This window comes from Oncorhynchus keta, chromosome 29 (genome assembly GCF_023373465.1).
Source record: "Oncorhynchus keta strain PuntledgeMale-10-30-2019 chromosome 29, Oket_V2, whole genome shotgun sequence".
Lineage (NCBI taxonomy): Eukaryota > Metazoa > Chordata > Actinopteri > Salmoniformes > Salmonidae > Oncorhynchus > Oncorhynchus keta.
Genome location: NC_068449.1, coordinates 19,569,862 through 19,587,724, shown reverse-complemented (window position 1 = coordinate 19,587,724; position 17,863 = coordinate 19,569,862). Strand labels below are relative to the sequence as shown.

Sequence of the window (17,863 nt, the reverse complement as noted above, 5' to 3'; positions counted from 1 at the left end):
AGGCTGGTGTAACCGATGTGAAATGGCTAGCCAGTTAGCGGGGTGCACGCTAATAGCGTTTCAAACATTGTTCCCCTTGCTCTGCATGGGTTACGCTGCTTCGAGGGTGGCTGTTGTCATTGTTTTCCTGGTTCGAGCCCAGGTAGGAGTGAGGAGAGGGACGGAAGCTGTTCTGTTACACTGGCAATACTAAAGTGCCTATAAGAGCATCCAATAGTCAAAGGTTAATGAAATACAAATGGTATATAGAGAAATAGTCCTATAATTCATATAACAACTACAACTTAAAACTTCTTACCTGGGAATATTGAAGACTCATGTTAAAAGGAAACACCAGCTTTCATATGTTCTCATGTTTTGAGCAAGGAACTTAAACGTTAGCTTTCTTACATGGCACATATTGCACTTTTACTTTCTTCTCCAACACTTTGTTTTTGCATTATTTAAACTAAATTGAACGTTTCATTATTTATTTTGAGGCTAAATAGATTTTGATGATGTATTATATTAAGTTAAAATAAGTGTTCATTCAGTATTGTTGTAATTGTCATTATTACAAATATATATATATTTTTTAAATCGGCCGATTAACCGGTACCGGCTTTTTTGGTCCTCCAATAATCGGTATCGGTATCTGCGTCGAAAAATCATAATCGGTCGACCTCTAGCCCCAACCCCTGTGAAAATGTGTGTACTTAATTTTGAGAAGCAGGAAGTCATTGGTTTGTTTTCAGGTAACCATGGTGTGAGTCAGTTCCTTGCGACCAGACTGAACCAAACATGGATCAATCAAATTAGACAAATTTACACTCCTGAGCTCTTCTCCAGCCATCCTTTTGATTATTTCACTGAACATCCATGGGAAAGTACACAATTTCCTATTAAGACATTCATGTGATATGAGCTTGTCTCTCTTAACATTCCTTGTGAAATGCCCTGCTTGGGATAGCAGAGCCAAGCAGTACTGTGGTGTTAGTTCAGTGATGGTCACTGTCTGTCTGGGTGGGTGGGGATGATGTTCCCCATATTCCTCCATTTAAGAGCATTCGGAGATTCCAGTGGCTGAGTGCTGACATTCCTCTAGGAGATTGGAGTGATTAACGGTTAATTTATGACCAGTGTGAGGGGTGTCTGGCAGCCTGCATCTGCTGCAATCATTTAGCTAGTGTTTTAGAGCCAAACCAGGGCCTTAGTTACAGTACACTACATCTCATCCTAAATCTTTCAATACTTTAAAAGGATATTTTGATAGTGGAGCTCTGTTAGAGAAGAGCCCATTTATGATAATTTTGAGACCTATCTTAGAGAGGGATTGCAGAGGCCAAAGGCTCCTCCTGGACATTTTGGCATTAGGGATGGATGGCAGTAGAGGGGCATCTTACCAAGACTCAGTGATTTGGGGATTTTTATGTGTTGGTTTGCATGCCTCAAACACACAGATTATCCCTGAAGAACTGACACTTGGCTGATATGCTTTGCATGTACTGTAACTTCGATGGCGTCATATCTTGCTCTATTGAGATACCTGCCTTATAGGAAATAAGTTTGGCAGGGTGGAAGAGGGATGGAAGAGAGGGAGGGTGATGAGCTCATTGTGTCAGGGTGTTGAGATGGAGCCAAATAAAGACAATAAGAGACAGCGGGAAAGAAAGTGAGCTTGTGTTGGAGATCGATGCGGTTAGTTCTCTGGTAATGTGTGTGTGTGTTTCTGGATATGTGTGTGTGTCTGTGTGTGTGTGGCTTTCGGGTGGGGCACTGTGCATTATGACTACATGTTCAGGAATGAAGGGAGCAGTGCCAATTCTTTGCAGAGGCAGTGAAGTTTGGTTGAGAAGCAGGCAAGATGGGTCTGAGTAGGCTGGTTGTGTGGTCTGGGCTCTGCTCCCCCACACCCTAACACAGAGAGTGGCATGATCAAAAGAGTTGAAGTCGATTTAAACCAATGGTGCAATGCTTGTGTACTATTGATGTAGCAATTGGAATGGACAATGGAAAAGTATTTATGCAAATGTTTTCCTTAAATTAGTGGAATAGCTAGGATTTGGTTACATAAATATGTTTCTATAATTGACTCCCTCTCTTTTCTCCTTCTCTCTCTCTTAGGGAGTAGGTCCAGTGTGAGGTGGGATGTCTGGCCGTGAGTCTGTGGGAGACCTGATCCCCCAGGACGTTGCGGAGGTGTTTGCCCATGAGAGGCAAACCAAAGGGGGCCGTAGGAAGAAGCGTGGGGGCTCCCTGGGTCGGGCCTTCAGCTGGTTCAAGGGAAAGAAGAAGAAGGAGGTCAATGCTAACGGACAGATCCAGGACTTTCATTCAGTTGGTCCAAAGACTGGCAAGATCTCCCCACAGGGCCACAGCCATGGTAAGAACAACCTAACAGGTTATCCACTATGTGGAGCAGGTTTATTGGGATGAGTCTTGTTCTTGAGGAAGAACTGAGCGATTTCCGCTAGATGGGCCAGCTGCAAAGTACAAAGTTGGCTATATTGTAAAAATGTATGAAAGCAAAAATGAGATTTTTGGTGTTAATTTAGGGTTAGGCATTAGGGTTGGCAATGTGGTTAGGGTTAGGTTTAAAATGGCTTTTATGACGTTGTGGCTGTGCCAGCTAGTAACCACTGCAGAGCTGCCTCCAGAACAATATTCATGATGAAAAACATTAACCCACCTATGTGGATCCTCACTCTCCACTCACTGTGTGATTGACTATGTTTTAACATTGTTTAGCAATCAAAATATGTTTACTGAAAACTCTCTTTCTAGACTGTATGTGGCTCAGAGATTATGGCACAGACTGTAGCTTGCTGTTTGTGAACCAGGTTGTTTGTTTATTGATATCATTTCAAGTGGGGCTAGGTAGCTATAGTCTAGTCTCTGGATTGTGGTGTTGGGTGTTCAGAAACAGTTCAATATATTGGTCTTGCACACCAAAGCATGTTTGCTCTCTGGAGGACAATTTCTGACTCGCCAGCTACCCTTTGACCTCCCCAGACATTGTTTGTCGTGAAGAACTCTTGTCAGTCCTGTTCTGTGATACCCAACCAATCTCCAGCAGTGTTCAGGTTGCAGACAGGTCCAGATTCCAAACTGTCAAACATTGACGTAGACACATAGAAGGGATAAAATATGGCTCACTTACTTTAGTTTGGTCATACAGAAATATATATATGTTAAGACATACAGAAATGTACGTTTAGACAGAGAAACTTACACAAGTTAAGACAAAGAAATATACACACATTTAGACATAGAGAAATTAATAGCTTATTCACATAGAATGCTCTTCAATCAGAGGCACCGCGATGAGATTGAAATTTACATAGCTATATGTACTATATATGAGAGAATGTTGAACAATATCAGTGATTCCTTGTTTAGTCAGTGTACTGTATCGCGTGGTATTGCCACGTTTTTGGTTAAGATGTTTTCAATGATTAAGAGTCGCAGTAAGTACCAGCTTGACTTTCATTCCTGCTAAATGTAATGTTTGGAAAATCACACCAACAATCTAAATGATGCAAGCAGCACAACACAGAAGCACAAACACACACAGGCCAACACTTTTGTTTTCTTTGGGAGCCCATTTGTTAATTGTCATTTATTTCCGCTCTTGCAAGAGCACAATAGCACTGCTCGGTTTAGTAAGAGCTGTTTTATGTTTGTTTATCTGTCGGTTCTAGTGTAGTCTTGGATAATTGCTCCAAAATAGTGCCTAGGGATTAGTGCTTTTTGAGGTCGCTTCTGTTAGATCATGAAAAAAATAATTGTGTTTATTTAAATGTTTTTTATTTTTATGAAATCCATTATGAAAAAATGACTTAAATTATTTTAGAGCTTTCCTCAGCCATCATCAGTCTTTTTCCTGACACTGACAGTGTGTTGAATAGTGTAACACAGAATGAAACAATTAATAAGAGCCCCATGATGGTAGTGAATAAACATTACTGCTTATCCAGTGGCATAAAGTACTTAAGTAGTACATTAAAGTCATTTGACTTAAGTCACTTCTGGGGGTATCTATCTATCTACTATTTATATTTGACAACTTTTACTTTTACTTCACTACATTCTTAAAGAAAATAATGTACTTTTTACTCCATACATTTTACCTGACACCCAAAAGTACTCGTTACATTTTGAATGCTTAGCAGGACAGGACAATTTACCATTTCACACAATACAGCACATTGTCATTCCTTCTCTCTGACCTGGCGGACTCACTAAACACAAATGCATCTTTTGTAAATCATGTCTGAGTGTGGGAGTGCGCCCCTGACCATCCATACATTTTAAAAACAAGAAAATGGTGCCGTCTGCTTTGCTTAATAGAAGGAATTTTAAATGATTTTTTACGCTTCTACTTTTACTTTTGATACAGAAGTATATCTTAGCAATTACATTTACTTTTGATACTTAAGTATATTTAGAACCAAATACTTTTAGACTTTTACTCAAGTAGTATTTTACTAGGTAACTTTTACTTGAAAACTTTCAATTAAGGTATCTTTACTTTAACTCAAGTATGACAATTGAGTACTTTTTCTACCACTGTGCTTATCACATATCAACCATAATTGATGCACATTTCTTAGTTTACTTTAAGAAAATATTTCAATTGTGTATATTACTTAGTTTTTATTAGATGTCTTTATTATTTGTCCATTCCTTAGTCATCATCTCCTGCTAATGCTGTAGCAGCCAGCCAGACTGGCTGTAATGTTATTTCTGTGCTCCCCATTGAACAATTCATCCTATATAGATAGCTAAACTAGTAGCTAGCTGGCTGACAATTATTTGACTAGTTCTTCAAAGTAGATGAGGCATACTCTCAAGACTGCTTATTGCCAACTACCACAACTATCAATTGGGTAGAGCTACCTCATGAGCTGTCTCTATCCCTCTCGTCGTTGTGTAAATTTCCTCTCTCATGAGGTCTCATATATTTTAGGGGCGAAAATAACTCAAAGGGTCTGTGTGTACCCACCCTGGCCTACAACTACAACTTCCAATCAGCCCACATAGTACTTGACAAAAAATGTATTGTGAATAATTTGATTTCTCTCTAGTGAAACGTCACGTTAAGCTCACAAAAAACTAAATGGTTTTCAAGTAATTGACCCGACTTCAGTTAATTAGTTGTTTAATTAACCGAAAGCCCCCCCGACATTTTGTTTAATCACTCAACACTGCTCCATAGACCTTGGCCCGTATCCATAAAGCATCTCAAAAAAGGTCATAGGAATTCTGTTAAAACCTGTTTTAAGACAAAAAAAACTCCCAGCTCAGAGTAGGTTATATTAGGATGTTAAGACACTGCCCAGACAAACTCTGAGCCAGGAGTAAAATCAACTCATAAAAGTTTATCTGAGCTGGTAATCACGACAGTTTGAGATACCACAAAGGAAAGATAGTGGTGATGCTCATTAACGTTGCAAATGATGGGGAATAACCAATCGCAATGAGGCATCGGCAGGTGTGAACTCTATAACACGGTTCAGACAACCACAGTGAATGTGACTGTACGTCAAATGTTGCAATGGTAAAACGTTTGATATAATTTTCGCCAGACATGATCACTTTGCCTTCTCTTAATTATCGCCTAATATGTTGACATACATAACCTTATTTTTTTTAACCAATTCTGCTGGTTGTTAAAAGCAGAGTTTTGACAATATTACCATTATATCTGCTAAGAGTTCTGTGAGAGAATGTAAACTGTGAGCAGGGGAGATAAGGTATTTCTCCCCTGCCAAGGTCAGCACGGGCTACCTCCCACATTGTGCATAGCAGGGCACAGGCCTCCCCTGGAAGATTTTCCTCAGTTTTCCCTCAGATCTCTTTGAATCCAGTTCAGAGTGTGCGTAGTGTTCCCATTTGGGTTTACCAGTAGGTGGGGCTACTAACTGAATGGACTGCTCTCCAATGGTGTACAACTGTAACACCTGGAAATGTGATATAATGTTTACCTGTCTGGTGAAGGAGAATTAGAAGTGAATTTGATACATTTTACTCACCTTTTGAAACACTTAATTGATTCAGTATGGTTGGGTATTGCTGTTGTGTGAGTGGATTACCCACTGATGCAGCCGTAATGAGAGGGAGGCCACAAAGCTTCCCTTCAGGTTATATATATCATCATAAACTAGGAAGTATTCATTATTCTATATTCATTATATTCCAGATGTTATTTTGCAAGCCAAGGCATTGAGCCCTCAGCCATGAACACGTGGTGTGTTCTGTGTTTGCGCTGGCAAGTCACTCCAAAAGGCAGTTTGCTTTTACCAACAGCGTGACTGGCTCAAATAAGAAAGTGACAATTCTATGAGAAAAGATCCAGAGGCATAGTACCAGGCATCAGATACTGAAATGCTCCTGGAAAAGCTCACAATAAATTCCTGCAGGTTAACCATATTAAAATGAATGCCAGCTCATTCTGATGGTGATTCACAGTGATACCAGAGAGGATGGGGCCCATCACCCACCCCACCTCAGCCTGGCCTGGGCAGAGGGCTGCTGTTGGTATGCACCCAGTTAATTAAAGCCCCAGCCAGAACAGTTACAGTAAGTAGGAACAAGGGGTTCTGTTTCTTATGTCCCAACCTCCCTTCACATAGATCCCTCCCTCCTCACCCTACTATGAATGAGATGAAATAGGTTTCTATCAGAGATCAGTGTCTGGCTGGGGATTGTGCGTGTTGGTGTATCCAAACAATGCTAATATTATAAACCTCAGTCTGACAGGTAGTTGATGTGTGTCTTGAAACAATATCCTCAATGGATGGGGAATGAGAGGGGATCTACGATGGTTGGTTTAGATGTTTTTTTTAGGTTGTCACGGGCATATGGCCTCTTGTTCAAAACTTTCGGTGAGAAATTGAGGATGTCTTTTGTTAAACAAATCCTTCGTCCAGTGCAACCCCCTCAGAAGAGTGTTTACCCCACCTTTGCTCTTGGTGGGAATGTATTGGTAAAAATGGACTATGGAGTTTGACCCAGACATCATGTTTGAGTGCACAGTAGCTAGCAGAGATAACGGTATGCTCCTGGACCCGTAACTGTGTTGACACATCCTCCCGTGATGACCTGCGATAACCAGGACAATGACTCACATGGGCCTAGGACACAGAATTACATAGGCTACTGACCCATTGGGTGGTTGCTGGCTGTGCGATTTACCTGTGTGTCCTGTATGCTTCACCTGCGTGTGTCTCAGCACTCTTACAGTGTGTTATTTGCCTGCAGTGCTTTTGGCCCAGTTGATCCTGTAAGTAACCTAGTCAAGCCAAGCTGTTAGCCAGCCTAATGCTGCTGTAGTCTCTCATATCCTGTGTTCTCTACAGTGGGACTTCCGCAGGCTCACACTAAGCTGAGTGAGAGGGGCATAAGGAGACTGAGGAGATGCCAGAGTTATATGGTGCTGCTGTAAACCTGGCACCTGTAGAAGGTCACCTGGATTCTTGATCTGTAGACTTTTGATCTGTAGACTTTATAGAGATTCCATGCATTCCTCAGCACTATACACACTTTTCCTTAGAGCCCAGGCAATGGTGTTCCTTTGTACGTGTGTGTGAGTGCGGTGTGTGTGTTTGTTTAAGAAAAATAGGGAAGGTCAAATGTTCTCAGCAATTTGTCCTTCTAAAGATTGTACAGATTTCACCGCACCACGGCCATGCCCTGCAGTATTATAATTTTACAGAGGAATGCTGTACAGTATTTCATTTATGACTTTCAATGTCTACACTCAGTCTGTGGTTTTTATTAAATAGTTTTCATTAAATAGTTTTTAATCATAACAACACCAACAACATCTTTAACCTCTCTTGGGTAGGGGGCAGTATTTTCACCTCCGGATGAAAAGCGTGCCCAAAGTAAACTGCCTGTTACTCGGACCCAGAAGCTAGGATGTGCTTATAATTTTGGATAGAAAACACTCCAAACTGTTTCCAAACTGTTAAAATAATGTCTGTGAGTATAACAGAACTGACATGGCAGGCAGAACCTGAGAAAAATCCATCCAGGAAGTGGAATTGTTTTCATGTGGCTGTTTTTCAACTCAATGCCTATAGAAAATCCAATGGATTAGGAATCAGATTGCAGTTCCTATGGCTTCCACTAGATGTCAACAGTCTTTAGACATGGTTTCAGGCTTTTATTTTGAAAAATGATGAGTAAACAGCCATTTTGGTCAGAAGACAGGGGACCTTTGCAGACCTGATTGTTATTTTTTTCTATTGAAAATGGTATTGTGCGGTTGAAATATCATTGATTATAAAGACAATAAACAACCTGAGGGTTAATTATAAGTATCGTTTGACATGTTTTTATGAACTTTACTGGTACTTTTAGTATGTATTCGTCTGCCTGCTGTGACCGCATTGGAGCCATTGGATTACTGAACAAAACGTGCCAACAATACAGAGATACAGACATAAAGAGGGACTTTATCAAACAAAACAAACATTTACTGTGTAACTGGGAGTCTTGTGAGTGCAACCATATGAAGATCATCAAAGGTAAGTGATTAATTTTATCGCTATTTCTGACTTTAGTGACTCCTCTACTTGGCTGGTAAATGTTTGTATGCTTTTTTACATGGGGCGCTGTCCTCAGATAATCGCATGGTATGCTTTCGCCGTAAAGCCTTTTTGAAATCTGACACTGGATTAACAAGAAGTACATTTTTAAGCCGATGTATAGCACTTGTATATTTTATGAATGCTTATTATGTGTATTCCTGTTTTTTTTATTTGGCGCTCTACCATTTTACCGGATGTTGGCCAGGTGGGACGCTAGCAGTGCTAGAGTCAAAACACCAGTGTTATGTGTCTACGTCTGGGCTCAATTAGGCTAGGTGCGAGATGATATCTGCGCAAGAGGAGGAAAATAAGGTAAAACTGATAAATTAACTTAAATTCTTTGTCTGTTCCAAATGTATCATCATCAAGCAGCTTAGGGAGGAGATTCTCCGGCTGCTAGCTCAGCTGCGGGAAAAACAAGACGTGCTTTCTAAGTACTTTGATGCAGCCCAGGCACACAGAATGTCAGTTTTGAATGCCTCCTTCAGCCAAGGGGTCAATGAGTCAGGCGGTACTGACCTGTTCCAATCCACTGGACAGATGGTAAGCTCAACTCCGTGGCCAGAGGGAGACTGGGCACTGGCAAGGCAAAGGAAGTCGGGTGGGAGGTAGTCTGGTCGGCCTCCATATATCCTAGAAGATCAGATCCAGCTATTAAACAGCTTTGCCCCACTGGAAGCAGACGTACTGGCCCCGGGAGTCAGCTCTGATCCTGGGAGTACACCAACAGCCGTCCAGTGGCACGATCCACAGCTCAGCCGGTTGCTAACCAAAGGAATCAAGGTCTTGGGCCCTCCTCCTTCTCCCCGAAGTTTCCGACGCCATCTGCTTCTAATGGTACATGTGCGGTGAGTCAGGCTGGCATGAATCAAAGCACAACTCCTACTGCCCAAGGCAAACTGTTTTGTTCCCCCTCTTTCTTCCCCATTGGATTCCATCATAACCACCGTCGTGGACAGCTCGATAGTGACAGACTTTGGCCTGGCTGCGGTCTGTGGTCCGACCAAGGTCCACTGTCACCCAGGCGCCCGTGTCCAAGACATCAACTCTCTCCTGCCCACAGTTCTAGCCAACTACTCTAATATTGGCACTATTGTCACTCATATTGGATTTAACAAATCTGAGGAACTGAAGGACTACAACATTCTCTTGAACACCCTTGTTTGCACAGGGAAGAGAACTGTCATCTCTGGCCCCCTGCTGTACTATAGAAGGGGTTCATAACGTTACAGCCGCCTCGCTGCCCTAAATTAGTTCCCGAAGAGAAATGGCAAAGACAGGAATGTCTCCTTTTGTGACAATTTTGACTTGCTGGAGGAGAAACCAACACTTAAAAAAGGCCAAATGTAGCCTGAGAAATAAGGTTAATGAAATTGACAACTTATTAACATAAAAAAATATGAATGTTCTAGCCATCTCTGAAACACACTTAGATAATTCCTTTGATGCAATAGTAGGTATTCATGATTCGAGAATATATCGGACAGATAGAAATGCAAATGGAGGAGGTGTTGCCATGTATGTCCAGAGTCGTATTCCTTTTAGCCTGAAAGAGGATCTCATGTCAGATAATGTGGAGGTAATATGGCTACAGGTTCTTCTGCCTCACTTAAAGCCTATTGTCGTAGGAAATTGCTATATACCACCAAGTGCTAAAAGTCCGTATTTGGACAATGTGTGAAAAGTTGGATAATGTATGTGATCTCAACAGAGAGGTATATTTTCTGGGTGACCTACTGTAAATATTAACTGGTTGTCATCAAGCTGCCCTCTAAAAAAAGATGTTTCAAGCTGTAACCAATTCCTACAATCTGGTTCAAATCCTCAGTCAACTTACCAGGGTATTTAAAAACAGAACAGGAACTAAATCATCCATGTTTATTGATCACATCTTTACTAATGTTGCCAAAATCAGCTCTAAAACACTATTCAAACCCATCGGATGTAGTGATCATAATATAATAGCCATATCGAGAAAGAACAAAGTTCCAAAGACTGCCCCTAAAATTATGTATAAATAATAATACAAGAGGTTTTGCAATGATTCCTATGTCGAAGATGTGAAAAATATTTGTTGGTCTGACGTTGCTTCTTCCGGTTACTGATAGGCATGCGCCCATCAAGAAACTGACTGTTAGAACTGCCAAATCCCAATGGATAAATTATTAATTGAAAAACTATGGCTGAGAGGGATGAGGCAAAGGGAATAGCAAATAAGTCTGACAACACTGCGGACTGGGAAACATACAGTAAATTGAGAAATCACGTAACTAAACAAGAAGAAGAAACTATATTCTACTATGGAACAAAGATACATTATATAAAGATTGATAGTAAAAAAGCTTTGAAGTACTATCAATAAAATTCTAGGCACAAATGAAAACTTGGCTCCAGATGCAGATGGATTGTTCATAACATAACCTTTTGATATTGCCAACGTCTTTAATAACTTTTTTGTTGACTAGATTAGCAGACTTAGGTATGACATGCAAACAACAAATGCTGAGCCTTCATATTCATGCATAATGGACCAAATAATGAAAGACAAGCATTGTAGTTTTGAGTTACACAAAGTGGGTGTGGAAGAGGGGAAAAGCCACCTGGTACTGACAACCTGGATGGTAAATTACTGAGGTTGATAGCGGAATAAATTGTGACTCCTGTTTGCCACATCTTCAATTTAAGCCTAGAAGATGGTGTGTGCCCTCAGACATGGAGGGAGGAAAATGTCATTCCACTACCACAGAATAGCAGAGCACCCTTTAAAGGTTCAAACAGCTGACCAATCGGGCTGTTACAAATGCAAAGCAAACTCTTGGAAAAAATAGTGATTTGATCAAATACAAAGTTATTTCACAGAAAACAAATTAACAGCACACTTTCAGCATGCATATAGGGAAGGGTACTCAACATGCTCGGCACTGACACAAATGACTGATGATTGGCAGAAAGAAATTGATAGTAAGAAGATTGTGGGCGCTGTTAGGCTTCAGTGTAGCTTTTGATGTCATTGATCATAACCTATTTCTGAAAAAATATAGGTGTTATGGATTTGCATTCTCTGCCTATTATGGATTGAGAGGTAACTATCTAATAGAACAGGCATTTTGTTCATGGAAGCCTCTCCCATGCAAATACAGTTGCATGTGGTGTACCGCAGGGCAGCTGGCTAGGGCCATAATTGTTTTGTGTTTTTACGAATGACCTTCTATTGACCTTGAATAAAGCCTGTGTCTATGCTGATGACTCAACAGTGTGCATGTTGGCTGTAACAGTAAAATAAATAACTGAGACCCTTAAACTGGCTGGAGCTCTATGTTTAGAAAGGGTAACTAGCAATAGGCTGGTGCTAAATATCTCCACTAAAATAATAATTTTGGAATAAATGACTCGCTCAATGCTTAACCTAGTTTAGATCTATTATTGAATAATGTGGCTATTGAGCAAGTTAAGGAGACTAAACTGCTGGGTATAACCGTAGATAACAAGCTGTCATGGTCAAAACATATAGACTCAATGGTTACTAAAATGGGAAAGAGGTCTGTCCATGATAGGGCATTGCTCTGCTTTCATGACATCTGTCGACTAGACAGGTCCTACAGGCCCTAGTTTTGTTGCACCTGGACTACTGCCCAGCTGTGTGGTCATGTGCGGCATAGAAGGACACTTAGATGTGCACAGAGGGAAAGTGTCAGTAACATGCAAGTCAGTCTTTCCTGGCTCAAAGTTGAGGAGAAATTGACTGCATGCATCACTGTTGATCTGTCTGTGAGGTGTTGATGTGTTGAAGATACCGAACTGTCTGTTGAAGCAGTTGGCACACAGTTCGGACACTCAAAAGACATGCAACCAGAGGTACAACGCAAGACATGCAACCAGTGGTATATTCACAGTCCCCAGGCCCAACACAGAGACTGGGAAACGCACAGTATTAAATGGAGCCATGACGATGCCACCCCAGGTAACTCAAGCTAGAAATAAAAACAGTTTAAAAAACAGAGAAAATAACACCTTTCTGTACGAAAGGGACTGTAAAGAGCCACAGTCATTTTATTTTTCTTGTATTGTAATTTGCACTGTACTATGTATTAGACCTAGATATTTGTTTATGTACTGGTATGTAGGCGATGTGTGACGTTACACATTCATGTATTTCAGTCCCTGACTAATAATGTTCTGTATTATGTCATGTTTCATGTGGACTCCATGAAGAGTAGCTGATGCTTTTGCACCAGATAATGGGGATCCTAATAAATACCAAATTATGTGTTAAATAAAGTTGATTAGCTGTGCTAATACACTGTTTGCCATGACATGAAGTTTCATAATGTGTGGGTGTATAAACCTCTAAGCATTAGCTTGGTTATCCCATAAAGGCTGGGGAGAGCAGGAGAACAGTTTTTGAGCCTGGATACTGTTTCTCTTTCCACAGTTTATGGCAAGAATCAAACACACTGCCCTCCTCTGCATTGTTATGTTGCCCCCAGACTGCTGCAGGAGTTCAACTGAATTTCCTGTGGTGGGCGCGTGCTTTCGTATGCGTGCTCGTCAGTGCAGCTTTGCCTCTTAATGACAAATAGATTTTTATCTCAATGAGACTACCCTGGTTAAGTAAATCTAATTTAAATTTGTCACACGCGCCAAATACAACAGGTGTAGTAGACCTTACTGTGAAATGCTTACTTACAAGCCCTTAACCAACAATGCAGTTAAAGAAAAAGTTAAGAGATAAGAAAATATATACATACAGTGCCTTGCGAAAGTATTCGGCCCCCTTGAACTTTGCGACCTCTTGCCACATTTCAGGCTTCAAACATAAAGATATAAAACTGTATTTTTTGGTAAACTAATCATCAACAAGTGAGACACAATCATGAAGTGGAACGACATTTATTGGATATTTCAAACATTTTTAACAAATCAAAAACTGAAAAATTGGACGTGCAAAATTATTCAGCTCCTTTACTTTCAGTGCAGCAAACTCTCTCCAGAAGTTCAGTGAGGATCTCTGAATGATCCAATGTTGACCTAAATGACTAATGATGATAAATACAATCCACCTGTGTGTAATCAAGTCTCCGTATAAATGCACCCGCACTGTGATAGTCTCAGAGGTCCGTTAAAAGCGCAGAGAGCATCATGAAGAACAAGGAACACACCAGGCAGGTCCGAGATACTGTTGTGAAGAAGTTTAAAGCCGGATTTCGATACAAAAAGATTTCCCAAGCTTTAAACATCCCGAGGAGCACTGTGCAAGCTATAATATTGAAATGGAAGGAGTATCAGACCACTGCAAATCTACCAAGACCTGGCCGTCCCTCTAAACTTTCAGCTCATACAAGGAGAAGACTAATCAGAGATGCAGCCAAGAGGCCCATGATCACTCTGGATGAACTGCAGAGATCTACAGCTGAGGTGGGAGGACAAAAATAGGACAAAAATCAGTCGTATATTGCACAAATCTGGCCTTTATGGAAGAGTGGCAAGAAGAAAGACATTTCTTAAAGATATCCATAAAAAGTGTTGTTTAAAGTTTGCCACAAGCCACCTGGGAGACACACCAAACATGTGGAAGAAGGTGCTCTGGTCAGATGAAACCAAAATTGAACTTTTTGGCAACAATGCAAAACGTTATGTTTGGCGTAAAAGCAACACAGCTCATCAGCCTGAACACACCATCCCCACTGTCAAACATGGTGGTGGCAGCATCATGGTTTGGGCCTGCTTTTCTTCAGCAGGGACAGGGAAGATGGTTAAAATTGATGGGAAGATGGATGGAGCCAAATACAGGACCATTCTGGAAGAAAACCTGATGGAGTCTGCAAAAGACCTGAGACTGGGACGGAGATTTGTCTTCCAACAAGACAATGATCCAAAACATAAAGTGAAATCTACAATGGAATGGTTAAAAAATAAACATATCCAGGTGTTAGAATGGCCAAGTCAAAGTCCAGACCTGAATCCAATCGAGAATCTGTGGAAAGAACTGAAAACTGCTGTTCTCAAATGCTCTCCATCCAACCTCACTGAGCTCGAGCTGTTTTGCAAGGAGGAATGGGAAACAATGTCAGTCTCTCGATGTGCAACACTGATAGAGACATACCCCAAGCAACTTACAGCTGTAATCGCAGCAAAAGGTGGCGCTACAAAGTATTAAGGGGGCTGAATAATTTTGCACGCCCAATTTTTCAGTTTTTGATTTGTTAAAAAAGTTTGAAATATCCAATAAATGTTGTTCTACTTCATGATTGTGTCCCACTTGTTGTTGATTCTTCACAAAAAAAATACAGTTTTATATCTTTATGTTTGAAGCCTGAAATGTGGCAAAATGTCGCAAAGTTCAAGCGGACCGAATACTTTCGCAAGGCACTGTAAATTAACTATAGTAAAAAGTAACAATAAAATAACAATAACGAGGCTATGTACCGAGTCAATGTGCGGGGGTATAGGTTCGTCGAGGTAATTTGTAAATGTAGGTAGGGGTAAAGTGAGGGGGGTCAATGTAAATCGTCTGGGTGGCCAATTGATTAATTGTTCAGCAGTCTTATGGCTTGGGGGTAGAAGCTGTTGAGCCTTTTGTGACCTATGCTTGGCGCTCTTGTACAGCTTGCTGTGTGGTAGCAGAAAGAACAGTCTATGACTTGGGTGACTGGAGTGTTTGACAATTTTTAGGACCTTCCTCTGACACTGTCTCGTATATAGATCCTGGATAGCAGGAAGCTTGGCCACAGTGATGTACTGGGATGTACGCATTACACTTTGTAGCACCTTACGGTCGGATGCTGAGCAGTTGCCATACCAGGCGGTGATACCACCAGGATGCTCTCGATGGTGCAGCTGTAGAACTTTTTGAGGATCTGGGGACCCATGCCAAATCTTTTCAGTCTCCCAAGGGGGAAAAGGCGTTGTTGTGCCCTCTTTACAATTTTCTTGGTGTGTTTGGACCATGATAGTTTGGTGATGTGGACACCAAGGAACTCAACTCTCGACCCGCTCCACTACAGCATCATCGATGTGAACCAGAGCGTGTTCGGCTCTCCCTTTGCCTGTAGTCCACGATCATCTCCTTTGTCTTGCTCATGTTGAGGGAGCAGTTGTTGTGCTGGCACCACACTGCCGGGTCCCTGACCTCCTCCTTATAGGCTGTCTCATCGTTGTCTGTGATCAGGCCTACTACTGTTGTGTCATCAGAAAACGTAATGATTGTATTGGAGTCATGCTTGGCCACGCAGTCGTGGGTGGACAGGGAGTACAGGAGGGACTAAGAACACACACCTGAGGTGCCCCCGTTTTGAGGATCAGCATGGCAGATGTGTTGTTGCCTACCCTTACGACCTGGGGGCTGCCTGTCAGGAAGTCCAGCGTCCAGATTGAGGGAGGTGTTTAGTTCAAGGGTCCTTAGCTTTGTGGGCACTATGGTGTTGAACACTGAGCTGTAGTCAATGAACAGCATTGTCACATAGGTGTTCCTTTTATCCAGGTGGGAAAAGGCAGTCTGGAGTGTGATTGCGTCATTTGTGGATCTGTTGGGGCGATATAAGAATTGGAGTGGGTCTAGGGCTTCCGGGATGATGGTGTTGTGAGCCATGACCAGCCTTTCAAAGCACTTCATGCTGACCGACGTGAGTACTACATGGCGGTTGTCAATTAGGCAGGTTGCCTCACTTTCTTGGGCAAATAAAGGTTAGATTTAAAAAATCCTTTGGACATTGAGCTGGAGGTATCCATTATTTTCTCTGCAACAGGTCAAGCACAGTCTGTCGCTTGTACAGCCTGGTCTCATAGACTAGTACATTTAAATCCGGGACACTCAAATTTGTATGATGTTATGTTTGGTATGGTTGCATAAGATAGAAGGTTACTTAGCCAAAAAAAACAAAGTAAGGTGGTTGGTCGGGTGCGTGTTTGAATCTCAACACTGACAACTTTAGCATTTTATCTAGTTAGCAACTTTGCAACTACTTACTACTTTTTAACTACTTTGCAACTACTTACTACTTTTTAGCTACTTTGCAACTGCTTAGCACATTAGCTAACTAAAACCTTCTAACCTTAACCCTTATTCCTTAACCCTAAATTTAACCCCTAACCTCAAGCTAATGTTAGTATTAGCCACTTAGCTAACATTAGCCACAACATATTGAAATTTGCAACACATTTGTTTTGCAAAATTCAGAACATTGTTTTGTTTACATTCAATAGCATCTATGCATCACATGATTATGCATAGTATTGACATCAGATGGAAGGACCACGGACACGGATGGTAAATAAATGATTCTGGCAGTGTCTGTTTGTGCGAAGTTGAGGATCTTAGATTTGTATGTTATGGTGCTGGCAAGACAACTGGGAACTCAGGAAAAAAACGAGATTGAATCATGACGTCAGTGTCACGCCCTGACCGTAGACAGCTATTTATGTCTCTATTTTGGTTTGGTCAGGGTGTGATTTGGGTGGGCATTCTATGTTCATTTTTCTATGTTTTGTATTTCTTTGTTTTGGCCGAGTATGGTTCTCAATCAGGGACAGCTGTCTATCGTTGTCTCTGATTGGGAACCATACTTAGGCAGCCCTTTTCCCACCTGTCTTGGTGGATAGTTAACTTTGGTTGCGGCACATAGCCCTTAAGCTTTGCGGTTGTTTTGTATTGTTTATTGTTTTTGTTGACGACATTTACAAAATAAAAAGTAATGTACGCTCACCACGCTGCGCTTTGGTCCACTTCCTTCAACAATGGCCGTGACAGTCGGTGATCTTCAGGTCGGAAAGTCGGAGCTCTAGAAAGAGGCTTGAGTCCTCAATCTAAAATTCAGAGTTGGATGAATATTCAAAATTAATTTCCCCAGTCGGAGCTCTTTTTTCTTTCTTTTTTTTTTCAAGGTTCCCAGTTTTCTTGAAAGCACTGAAGCCCGAAGCAGGAGATTTCCAACTTCCCAGTTGTTTTGAACTCGGTATTAGACTCAACGTTCATGTCTGTTGATAGAATTGGTTTCAGACTGTTGAAGGTACAAGAACCAAGAACCAGGATTGTTGCTGTTATTGTACCGTGTGACTTACTGAACACTGGAATTGTGATATAATCATTTCCAAGCCGGTTTAGAGAAAGCAATTGTATCAGTAGAGAATGTACAGGAAAAATGTGTGGGGGAAAAAATAATTGCTGCAGTGTAGCCGTTAATGTTGATGATGATTGAGTACATGATGCACGGAATGTTAAGGCATAATTTTTTAATGTTCTTTTAATGTTCTGTATTGTGTTGTGTTTTATGTTTTGTATGGACTGTGGA

General features: G+C 41.2%; 1 protein-coding gene across 5 annotated transcripts in view; it reads left to right on the top strand.

The window, feature by feature from the left end:
- The window catches only part of LOC118362407 (uncharacterized protein KIAA1522 homolog), a 53,371-nt gene that overhangs the window by 17,578 nt on the left and 17,930 nt on the right, over positions 1-17,863 (top strand). For 4 of the 5 annotated variants that reach the window (XR_004821198.2, XM_035742709.2, XM_035742710.2 and 1 more), the window contains exon 2: positions 2,104-2,362. Coding sequence is in view for 4 of the 5 variants with exons in the window: in XM_035742709.2 (XP_035598602.1) it covers positions 2,128-2,362 (235 nt within the window). In the remaining variant the exon portion in view is untranslated. Of the gene's footprint in view, positions 1-1,857; positions 1,997-2,103; positions 2,363-17,863 lie in introns of those variants that run through there. The other variant, XM_035742711.2, reaches the window with a different exon arrangement.